At 35.4% G+C, this 12,385-nt stretch overlaps 1 protein-coding gene across 2 annotated transcripts in view; it reads right to left on the bottom strand.

Moving 5' to 3' along the window:
• The window catches only part of SPOCK3 (SPARC (osteonectin), cwcv and kazal like domains proteoglycan 3), a 483,784-nt gene that overhangs the window by 162,474 nt on the left and 308,925 nt on the right, over positions 1-12,385 (bottom strand). For both annotated transcript variants that reach the window (XM_078069416.1, XM_078069415.1), the window contains exon 6: positions 1,741-1,855. In XM_078069416.1, the coding sequence (XP_077925542.1) occupies positions 1,741-1,855 (115 nt within the window). The remainder of the gene's footprint in view (positions 1-1,740; positions 1,856-12,385) is intronic.

A 12,385-nucleotide genomic window follows, 5' to 3' on the forward strand; every position in this document is an offset into this window, starting at 1 on the left:
TTGTTGAAGAGTGTGATGTATTAGAGGAATACACTAATTACGATACTCCTTTTCAACTGTTCTTAATAGCCTCCAATGAAAAGAATGAGACATGGATGTTGAATACCAAGGTAGGATTTACTTTGCACCTGAAATGATTTTCAGAGGAAAATGTATTCGATTATATGAATAGGGAGTGGGTATGAGGAAGGCAGAGATATTAAAGTAGTTCAGTTGAAGGAAAACTATAATTAGCTCTTAATTATATGGGGGCTGATTAATATATTCAAGGTCATGCTGAATATCCTAATTTGGACTATGCTAGAAGAGTGGATTGGGGAAATGGTGGGGTGGGGAATTCAGAAGGAAGCAAGCTCTGAAGCTGGACATAGGCTGGTGTAAGGAACAAAGGTGAGGCTTAAAGAACAGGGCTCTTGGAAGACAGCTTAGACCTTTTCTTCCATCACATGTTGTCTTTGTGCACATTGCCTAATGTTCGAGCACTAGCTCACCATGAATTTGCAAGTCAATTTATTTTTGAGTATTAAAGTTGACTTAGTTGCCTTATTAAAGGTAATATGATAACATAGGTTTTCATTTTTAAATTATCTGAAATATTACTTAATGAGTAAAGACCAATCTATGTGGTATAGTTAAAGTTCAAAACTTTTATAATCATTATATTGTACACGAGAAACTAATATTACACTGTATGTTTACTAACTGGAATTTAAATAAAAACTTAAAAGAAAACCTTTATCTGTACTAAATATTTATCATAGCACTATAACATGGAATACCAAGTATACCATGCTTAACAAAATACATACTTTATATCAAATGAACTTCATATTCACTAAGATTTTTCCTATCTGCAGATCAGTTATTTGTTATTTTTCATAAGAAAAGACAACAAAACTCAATTCTTGTGTTGAGAACCCACAATAATAACTATTAAATTACAAGATTCATATGGTTGCAAAATATATGATAAATGATGATGATGCTCTGTAAAATAGTCTGACTTAAAGGAACATCTATTCTCTACATTTCCTTCCTTATCTATAGCCGTGAGGAAATGAAACAGCCATAGAGATATTTTTAAAGGCATAAACAGTATCTCAAACATGTAAGTAATACTGTGTAAACTACAATAAATAATCTACAAAAGATCAAATCGTATACAATAACACATAGGGAGTTAAATGTATTTCATTATTTTATTAGTAGACATCAAACCAATAAAAAGAAAGATATAAGGACTCCAGGCCTAATCAAAAGAAAGTTTAATTTATGAAATCATTCTATTGTGAAATTTTACACATAGACACACACACACACACACATACAATATATGGGGTAGACATTTTTATTTTAAAAGGATTGTACTAACTGACTAGTTTCACATCTGATCAAACTACTCTATTACTTACTACTTTACCACTGACTAGCTCCAAAAGAATAAAAAGGAATGTCAAACACATTTTAGACACAATAATTTATAGAAGGCATTGCTTTAGATTTCCTATATGTGGTGAACATGTAAAAAAGAAACATCCAACTGTTACTATCAAGATAAATAGAAATCTGTAGAAAAATATTACTTGCTATAATACTTGAGACTTAAAAAAAAAAACTTCATTTACAATGTAATTACTGTTAGGTAGTAAACTTCATTTTGTATTTAATGACAACATTTATTGCAAAACATTTTAATAGCAAAAACAAATGCAAATCTATAAATAAATTTTCATCACTTACCTCTCTTAACATTTCTGCTTGTACTTGTGGACTTATCTGAAGGACATGGGCAACGTCCTTCACATTTGACTGAGATCTGTTTTCCTAAGACACATGCCTGATACTCTAGTTTGCACTGTACACAAAGAGAAAAAAATAGTTATTTAGATACATTTAGTTATCTCAATACAAAGTAAAGAAAGGGACAATAGCACACTGGTGATTCTATTACACATGCTACGGAAAAGACAGATGACTAGTATGGAAGGAAGAGCATTACACCTGATTTCAACTCTATGAGTACTAATTCCTAAATGTGGCATTTGGAGTTAGTTTCTTAAATGTTCTCAGTCTTGATTGTCTCATATGGATCATTGGAATAATAACACTGAATCTACAGAGTTTTATGAATTAAACAGGCGGTTTTCCTAGCGCAGTAGCTACCACGAACTGGGCTCTCAGATGTTAACAGAGTCTGAATGAAATTAGTCAGTCAAAATTATTATGGCACATGAAGTTTTGTTTTGTTTTCTTTAGTTTAGCTTAATTTTGTTTTGATTTTCTTTGTAAACATTACTCTTTGTAGCATTTTAAGCCTGATTATCCTTAACTCATTGTTAATATTTCAGAACTGCACAATTTGACATGATTTAAAAATTGTAAACCTACTCCATCTTTTAAGAGGCAATAATTACCTTCCTACTCTAAAAGAAATAGATCTTGCTAATTCTGAAGTAATGTGATTTCTTTAGTGGCTACGTCCATAAATTTACTCAGTGCAAATTATTTTAAAATTAAATATTAGGGCAGACTTTCTGGCTCCAATCGACAAATGCACCAGTGACTAATTTAATTCAGCTCCGGCTGATACCAAGAAGCACTGAATATATCCAATGACTAATCAGATTACTCATATCTGTACAACATTTTTTCTTTGTCAAATAACTCTCTAATGGACAGGCAAAATTCATAACTAGCCTTTCAACAAATGAGTTAAAATTATTACACTTAGAATATATATGTAGTGGCTTGGTGGGCCTTTTTAGAGGAATAAACTCTTTCAAAAAATCATTTTTTTATTATTATTCAATGTTTCAGTAATTGAAGGAAATGATTTTGACTTGTAAAATCACAATACATTTTAAATGTAATTAAAATGCCTAATGGCTGATGAAAAGTAGAAATAGATAAGAAATTATGAACACTTTAATGAAAGCCAGATAAGTTATATAAAACTTTGAAACCTCAGATGTAATATTTTTTACTCTAACTTTTTCTAACTTAATATTTCAGAACCCTGGATCTGGTCATATGAAAATTCTGGCTCATGACATAATTTAAGAAAAGTTCAAGAACAATTGTAAATGGTATGTGAACAGACAAAGCCAAAAGTCAATATTAATTATAGCTAATATTAAATTTTAAAATTTGATAATATGTTATCTCCCTTCAAAGATGTGTTATGCCATACTCATTTACATTCTAAATGTGGTTTATTTTAAAAGTGATTTTTTTTATTCAAAGAAAATGAAAGCCTGAAAATAACTGAATGAACAACAAAAATGCATGACTTGTGAGTTTAAAAAGTTTCACCTCTTAGATAACTTTCTTTGACATAACAAAAATTTTCTAAGCTGTCTAAAATTTGCATGTGATGAAATTATAGCTTGGAAAAGGATTACTTTATAAATAAAACAATTTCTTTTTCAGAATGGTTCTACCAAACTCTTTTTTTTCTGTGTACATTTCTGTAAAGACCAACAGAATCAGAAGGATAGCAAATCCACCCCATGTTTATAGTTATAAGAATCTACTCCCTATAATCAGAAAACCATTTAGTTTTATTTACTTACTCATTGCTTTTCAAAAACATCGTCATGAAGAATTTTATTCAAAGAATATTAGGACATTAAAAGTACTGTTTTAAAATATTTTTTAGCTACACCCACTGATTGAATTTCTAATTGATGACATTCAATTTACTTAATTATCGCAAAGCTGAAATATTTATAAAGGTATAAGTGAACTAAAATATCACATAAAGGGCATGCTCATTAGTTTATAATTACCAAAAAATGGAAATTCTGTAGAGAAAGACATGATTAATGCATTCCTGATCATCTAAGACCCTGAGCATTAAGAATACTTCAGTTAGGAGTTACTGTGAAAAGCAAGACCGCAAAATGATTTTTCAATGGGCAAAGTTGACACTTGTCAGGGAAAGTAAGTTAAAATCATTTGTTTAATCACAGGATCAAAGAAGAAAATATGATCTTACTATAGGAGAGGTCTGGTTTGCTCATAGAAAAAACCCCAAGTATCAGGGTAATAAATGCTGGGACAGGCTATTATTACAGATTTTTAAGATAATGCAATCACTGTGGCCTTGTTGGATGGCTTAAATCAGAGGTTCTCAGTTGGGGTGGTTTTGCCCCCAGGGGACATTTGGAAACATTTTTGGTTGTTAACAATTGTGAAGGAAGGATTGCTGCTGACATTTACTAGAAACCAGAAATGCTGCTAAACATCTTTCAAGACACAGGTCAGCCCCCCAAAATAAAGCATTATCTGACCTCAAATGTCAATAGTGTCCTGATTTAGCTCTGGACAATGAATAATTAACTAAACTCTCAGGATCCCTTCCATATTTCCTTAGGAATTTTTTCTTGGTCATTCATTAAAGTAATGCAATAAGATAAAAAAAATGGCATAAATAAACTACCAGCTACAAGTACTTAAATTATCCAGGAAAAAAAAAAAAAAAAAAAAACAGAGAAGACAAATCAGCTAAAACAACAAAATACACGGCTTATAAATGATGACTTTCACTGAGGTATCCCTATGTGTCAAACACTGTTTGATGCGTTATATTTTGATCAATGAGGTAAGATAGGTATATATTTGTTTAAATAAGTCTTTCAAATGAAGTTAGAAAACTTTATGCAACTGATCAAAAATGCATGGCTAAAATGGGATTTGAGCACTATTTTATAGTGCTTCTCACGTAGAACAAGTATATAATTAGCAGTAGCTAAAAATAGCAACAATGTTCTGCTTCTTATTGTAGTGATAAAAATTTTGATTCAAGTGAAAAAATAAATTGGGAATTTGGAATATTATGAATCACTTTTTTTAGGGTTTGTTTTAATCTACCTTGGACTAATATATTACATTATACATCTTTAATACCTTAGACAACCAATATCTTAGACATGATCGGAGCTCTCATGAATAGAATTTCTCATAGTCTGCTACAGCTAACACTTCTGCAAGTACATGTCCTTCACTTGAGTTTTTCTGATCCCCACTCTGGTGTTTCCCATGTAAAGACAACCCGAGGAGGAAAAAAAGACGTGATTTAGACTTGAATCCATTCATATGTTGGGATTTACCAATTACATGCACATGTTATTATTGTAGCATAAATAATAAGCAGGGAGTTAAGCATAGCAAAAACCTTTGGCCACCCTATGCACTAAAGTGGACACTACCCCATTGTTTTCTCTGTTTGTCACTCTACTTTTCATTAATAAATAACACCCCCTTTATATTGGACAAATGTCTCCTTTTCTCACCAGAAATTGTATTTTGGGAAACTAAATTTTACATACCAATGTTATAGCATACCTCTTACCACAGGGTCAAAGTCCTGTGACATGAGGCAGGTTAAACTCATCTTCCTACATTTTTATTCAGATCTGAGGAGAGAGAAGTAGGTCCTTTACAGGGACAACACTAGAGATGTGAGCACAGATACTATTTTTTTTTTTTAAAGATTTTATTTATTTATTTGAGAGAGAGAATGAGAGAGAGAGAGCATGAGAGGGGGGAGGGTCAGAGGGAGAAGCGGACTCCCTGCTGAGCACGGAGCCCGATGCAGGACTCGATCCAGGGACTCCAGGATCATGACCTGAGCTGAAGGCAGTCGCTTAACCAACTGAGCCACCCAGGCGCCCAAGCACAGATACTATTAAAGAAAATCAAAATGAGGAAAGGACCAACAGAGTCCTGAGAACGTTAAAGTCCTTAATTTAAGCAATCTTTAAGGTTAAATATGCAAGTCAATTTCCCCTTACACTTCAAAATGTTTCTATCAGACATCTAGAAATTGAGTATTATTAAGACTAGTTGAATTTAAGCTGAGATGAGATGACATGAGGACGGTAAGGACTCTTTAACCTAGGTTCAAAAATTTATAATCCCTGTCATGTAGTCATGATCCAGTTAAAATAGTGCACTGGTTGGCAACTAAACTATCTGACTAAGGAGAACAGCCAGGAAAAAATAAGCAACAAATGTATATTATTTTTTTGAATCAATATATCTCTGATTTTCCAAACAAGAATTATTATTATGTATATTTTACTTTTCTCCCCAAATTAAACACATCTCAAAATATCAAAAGAAATTTCTCATTTGCCACAGACCTAACAATATCTTACAGTGCAACATGAGAACATACCAAGGAGAAAGCAACTTGACACATGGATTATGGACTCAGAACTGATGCAGTACTGTGTTTCGGATGGTTTCTCTCTGAAGAGTACCTGAGTATGTACATGGGATGGCTATATTAAATTCTGCCTTAAACTCAGTTAAATCCAATGTAGTCCTAGAATGTCAGGATTGTATATTCCCTCACCTCAACTGAGATGTGAATATATGCATACAAAAAACCTTACTGTTGTTTATATGACTGACTGATTTGGTTGAGTTATAACATCATATGTTATTAAGTGTCTCTGATTTTGTGATCTGTGTGCACAATGCAGTGTTCATATATGCATTTTCTTCCTTGTTAGGCTGTCATTGTAAACAGGTATCTTAAACTGCAAAATCTGGTAATAAATTTAAAAATTTTAAGAATAAAAAATACAGTGTGTTTATTTTATAATTATTTCCTTTTCATAGGTTGTACTAAATTTTTCATCAAACGAAAATTGTTTAGATTATTCCAGACAAATGTCGCTTTCAATTATGAATAAAAGTTTCAATTAAAACAAAGCCTACAAAAATACATTGTTTGGGGCGCCTGGGTGTCTCAGCCATTAAGTGTCTGCCTTCAGCTCAGGTCATGATCCCAGGGTCCTGGGATCGAGCCCCACGTCGGGCTCTCTGCTCAGCAGGGAGCCTGCTTCCCCACCCCCCCCGCCCAACTCCCCCTGCTTGTGTTCTTGCTCTCGCTCTCTCTCTTTCTCTCTGTGAAAATAAATAAATAAAATCTTTAAAAAAAACCCACATTGTTTGATGATGGATATAATATATACATGACATTAATGAAGTTATTTTAACTTACTTTGATTTTTATTTTCATTATTTATGTTAGTATAAAATATGGGCATTGACAGATGACAACTCAAACTTTCCCAGAAGGGTGCAAGGTAGTTAAAAATAATTAAGAAATGGATGAAAATAGAAGGTCATAATACTAAGTACTCCAAAAAATTAGAGTTATATATGATAAGAAATTATTTTTACAGATATAAACGGCAGTGAATTTTTTTAAAAGAATGGCACCTGGGTGACTCAGTGAGTTGAGCATCTGACTGTTTGATTTCAGCTCATGGGTCATGGGATTGAGCCCAGTGTGGGGCTCTGTGCTCAGCAGGGAGTCTGCTTGAAGATTCTCTCCCTCTGCCCCTCCCACTGGAGCATTCCCTCTCTCTCTCTCTCAAATAAATCTTGAAAAAATAAAAAATAAAAAACAAATTAAAAGAATGGCAATAAGTAACAAGGGATGTATTTTAAAAGAACACACAAGGAGATGAAAGATTCAGGACAGAAAGTTGAATTTAGCTAACAAGAGAAAAGACCTTGAAGACCTCAAAGTTTTCAATGACTTTAACAATTATACAAACACAAAAATACTAAGGTGTGGTAGCTTGGGCATACATTTCAACGTCTACGGGGTTAACACACTTAAATTTTTATATTAACTATTTCAATGAACATAAAGCTTGAGGAAATTTCTTGTTTATTATGCTTAATAAATACCAAGAACCTATTTAAAATTATGTACTAATGGTCTATAGCCCCTAAACAGTTTCATGCACTGGTAGCAGTGATAATTGGAATGTGCTGGAAGGGAAAGATAGGGAAACAGTGGTGCACTTAGTTTTGACAAAAAGATAGAATCACATAAAACTTAGTTTTTCCACTGTGTAAAATATTCCTCTTGAGTAAACCTGAGGGAGTAACCTGGGAGGCATTACTTCCAGAATGCCCCCTGTTGACTCACTACAGGAATACATGTGCATCTAAGACCACAGCTCATCATACACCTTTGGAAACGAAGAATCCTGGCAATGTTGACTATGGAAAAGAGGATGGACTTGCTAACTGGGGTGATCAAAACATTATGAGGGATGAGTTTATATAGGAAAGGTGAATATAAAAAGGAAAAACAACAAGGATAAGGTGAGACATAGATAGTGGAAGCAAACTAGTTAACCTTTCAGAAGTTAATAATTTCTTAAATATTATAAATAAACAAGTATCTTTCTAGGATACACACTCATACAAATATATCAATAACTAATTCCAAGTGTGTCTCTCTACATATACTTTAAGATATATCTTAAAATATATAAAATATATAATAAAATCTATACATTTTTAAGACAAAAAAACAACAACAACAAAAAACCACAACTCAACATGAGTACATACTGATACCTCCAATTCCAATCCAACATCTCAGGATTCTTTCCAGCCTCCCATTTTCCATGTTTGTAAGTACTTTCTCCAACAATCAGAAACATAGATTTACTTATATAATCACTCTATTTTCTTAATTGCCCAAGAGAATAATCTCACAGCTTTCTAGCCATCTCTTCAGCATAGAAATTCCAGGAACATTCCCCAGTAAATACCCCACAATTCCATGCCATATTACAAAGTTCAAACTTTGTCTATCCACCACTGTGCAATGGATCCACTACCTTTGGGCCAAGGAGGGGAAGAAAGGAATCCAACTTTTTTTTTTTTTCCCTGTAGCTCCTCCACTAATTACTAAGAGAAGAGTGCTGGAATCTTATGATGTGTGAGTGAGATGTGATAATGTCTCCCTGTAGAAACTGCTTTACAGATCTTGAAACCATTTTATTATATACATACAAGATTGAATTTATTCTATTAGATTTTCTAGATGAATTAACATGATAATCATTTTGTAGTGATCCTCTTCATCTTCTATGACTTTTATTGGGAAATCTAGTTTTTCTGACACCGTAGAGCTATCCTACTATTTTGTAGTCTTGGAAGACAAGTCCCTACAGGTCTCCTGTGTTTCTGTACATCTTAGGAGCATTTGATAGCCTTTTGTTTGGTATTGTATCTTCAATTTTGTTTGTATGGTAATATCCTTGCAAGGTAGAGATAATTCTGCCTCCTATCTGGAAGAAAGGGCAGATTTGTTTGCTTCCCAGTAAAATTAAAATAATGTCTCCCAATAAGCAAAGTTTGAGCAGGCTTGTTTGCAGCCCATTGTGAAATATCCAGATTTCTTTAGCTGTGATACAAACCCAATGTGTGTGGAACATCCAACTGGGGTACTCTGCATTGTCCTGTGGGACTTATGGGGAAAGGAGAATTGATGCAAATATAAACATTGTTCTCCTTGTGTCATAAGTAATAAGTTGCTTTGTTTCTGACCCTAGTCTTAGGTCTTCTGCCAGTATTCATAAACTATGCCATGTATTTGCATGTAGGGTAAAAATCTCAGACCTTTCACAGTTCTTTTGGCAATGAGGATAGGATGCTTACAGAGATATGGCTTTCTGGAAGTGAAAGGACACTAAGCCCCATGGACCAGATCAGAAGATATGAGAAGATTGTCCATGATCCAGTAGCAAATGTTCTGAATGCTCTCACCTGAGTTATGAACCAAAAGTGGAAGAAGGATCACCCACTGTTCTATCTGCTATTGAAAGTTCTGAGCCTGAGCAGCAAGAAATAGGATTGGCTGAAACTGTTCAAATAGTGCTTTGGTTATTGCTCACTAGCCTCCAGGCAGGAGGAGGAATGTAGTGTTATCTTGATATTAGGGTCAAGGTTTCTCTATTTCCAAATGAGACAGAGGCCATGCACACTCATCCAAATGTACTGAAGAACTTTGGGGTAGCTGAGAGATTCAAAATTTTGTGGCTATGTTGGATGCAAGCACCATCTGTCACGTCTGGTTCTGTTGGGGAAGGTGAACTTAGATTCAACTGATGGGGTTTGGGCATACTTACAATACGGAAGGTAAGCCAACATGACCTTTCTTGTGGGGATTATTGGACCAATCCAGTGCATGTTGCTGTTGCTTCTACATCTGAATGTGTAGTAGGTGTTGATGTGCTATATGTTTATACTTTGCTGTCTGATAAGTGTCAAGAGGGATCCAAGAGCCAACAATTTTCTAGTGGGAAAAACTTCTTGCCATTTGCCACCAGTGCATACTTATAAACTCTAATGTTCCCTGTACAGATGATGTCCTGTTTTTGGAACATCAGAAGCTTCAGTCCCAAAGACTCTGACTGCAATATTATTATACTTCTGTCAGCAAGAATGGCTGAATGAACTCCTGACAAAATTCAGAAGCCATTTGCTAAGTAAAGTTTTTTTAGGACTATTTGGGTGGATTCACAATGCTCAGTCTCACCGATAGTGAAGGAAAACTGTTATCTCTTTGGTCATCACTGCCAAAAAGCAGTCCCAGCACCTAACTGGGCTTTTGGGGTATTGAAAAGAGTATACTCCTCCCTTGGATATTTTACTTCTTCCTTTATACCAGCCAAATTAACAGGCTTATTTAGAAGGTGTCCAACGAGCTGTGTCATACTCCTGACCTTTCGGGCCCCACTACCTTAAAGAACCCTTTCAGCTATAAGTCTCTGTTGATACTTTTTTCAGGTCATGCTGTTCCTATTCCAGTTCCATCTGCTGACTCTGGCTATGTCATTTTGTCCTGTGAAATGAACATGCGTCATACGTTTGACTTTTTGGACTATTTGTAGCCTGACAACAGTGCAGCTTTTATCATAAAGTTACTAAACAGGCTGACAAGTAAGGTAACTAACAGACCTTCCATGTCCCTTTACTGTCCACGGGCATCTGATATTGTAAGCATTGGTATGGTCTCTTCAAAAATCTCAAAAAGGTTTCTGACTCTGCCTCCCTCACTTTAGCAAAGCAGTTTGGTCACTGAATTTTGCTGTCTCCAGAAAGGAAACTTACTCTCTCAGCGGGTTCCTTACTAATTAACAGGATGAAAAGAGGTTATAGATACCTTTTTCAAATATTCAGGCTTTTTCTTTCCTTCTTCTAATAGCAACCTCAGGCTGGCCTCGTTGCTGTACCCCTGCAGATGACAGCCTGTCCAAAGGGGACCTTGGAAATTCAAGCTTAATTCTGACTCAGCCACCTGGATTGTCTTGTTGGATTAACATGGTCCTGGATCACACTGCTCAGTAAGTCCCCTGACGGTAGTCCATGCAGCTAGAAGTTGGGAACACAATGTGTCTCTCTTTTACTTCCCTTGTCCCTGCTGGACTGGACTCCTATAGGTGAAATATTTATGTATAGAGTTTAGGGGTTGAGAGGAAGAAATGGGGCATTTTACTTTCTGTAATGGGGCACACTAATTTTGTGTTTATGGAGGGAGAGCAACAACCTCAGCACCAAGGGAGGGAACACCTTAGACCCTGAGAGAAATGGCGGAGGGAGAGAAATTAATGATCTTTTGTCTTTCAGAACCACCCTTATTTCTTTCCTCTCTACTCTGCTTCACCTAAATGAAAAGTCTATCAGAAAGATAAAGGAATGGCACCAGCTCCTGAACCTCCCAAGCAAAGCACCTGCCAATACCTCCCGAAGTCTTTCTCATCTCCATTCTCAGTCATTCAGTGAGATGGCTCAATGCCACCAGTTGGTTGCTTCGGAAAATAGGACAGGTTGAACAGACTGCTTTCCAGCATCACTCCAAAAACAAGGAGTAGAATCAATTATTCTAATTCAATTGGAAAATCAAGCATCTTCTGGTGGGCTGGAAGGTCACATTTGATGTACTATCAATCTGTGTCCCTGGAAAAAATGTAGTTCTTACTTGCAGGTCACAGCAGTTTTAATAATATTTTGTTTCCAGGACACCATGTGCACTGCTGGGACAGTTCTCTTAAATGGAATCCAGGCATGAATATGCCTCCATACAGAAAAGATGGTGATTTGCACTGCAGCAGTGGTCTAAGAGAACTTCACCTGTTTAGGAAGCAACACCCGTAGATCAGGTAGCTCTCAGGAAACTGACATCTCTCCTAAATGAATGTATACTTAGTGATTCAGTTCCAGGTGGCAATTTGGACTCATTTTTTATGAGCACCTTGCAGGAATTTCTTTCTATAACACAAAGTACCCGATTAGAAAGAATCTTAAGTGATCAATGATACCACATTGTTCCTAGAAGGCATTCAGGTCACCCTCAACTCAAGTGGGAGTCTGTGCAATCACTAAAGCATCCTGCTATACCCGGATTAGATCCTCAAGCCAAGTACAAAGACTAAGAGAGAAAATTGAGGCAAAAGCCACCTAGATTTCTAAGGTAAACATTGATGATTTATGGGGCTTGTTCAGGTGGTTGGGCAAGGACCCCAGAGCAGGAAGGGAGACATTGTTGAGGCAAATATTG

Source organism: Halichoerus grypus, chromosome 3, assembly GCF_964656455.1.
Source record: "Halichoerus grypus chromosome 3, mHalGry1.hap1.1, whole genome shotgun sequence".
Lineage (NCBI taxonomy): Eukaryota > Metazoa > Chordata > Mammalia > Carnivora > Phocidae > Halichoerus > Halichoerus grypus.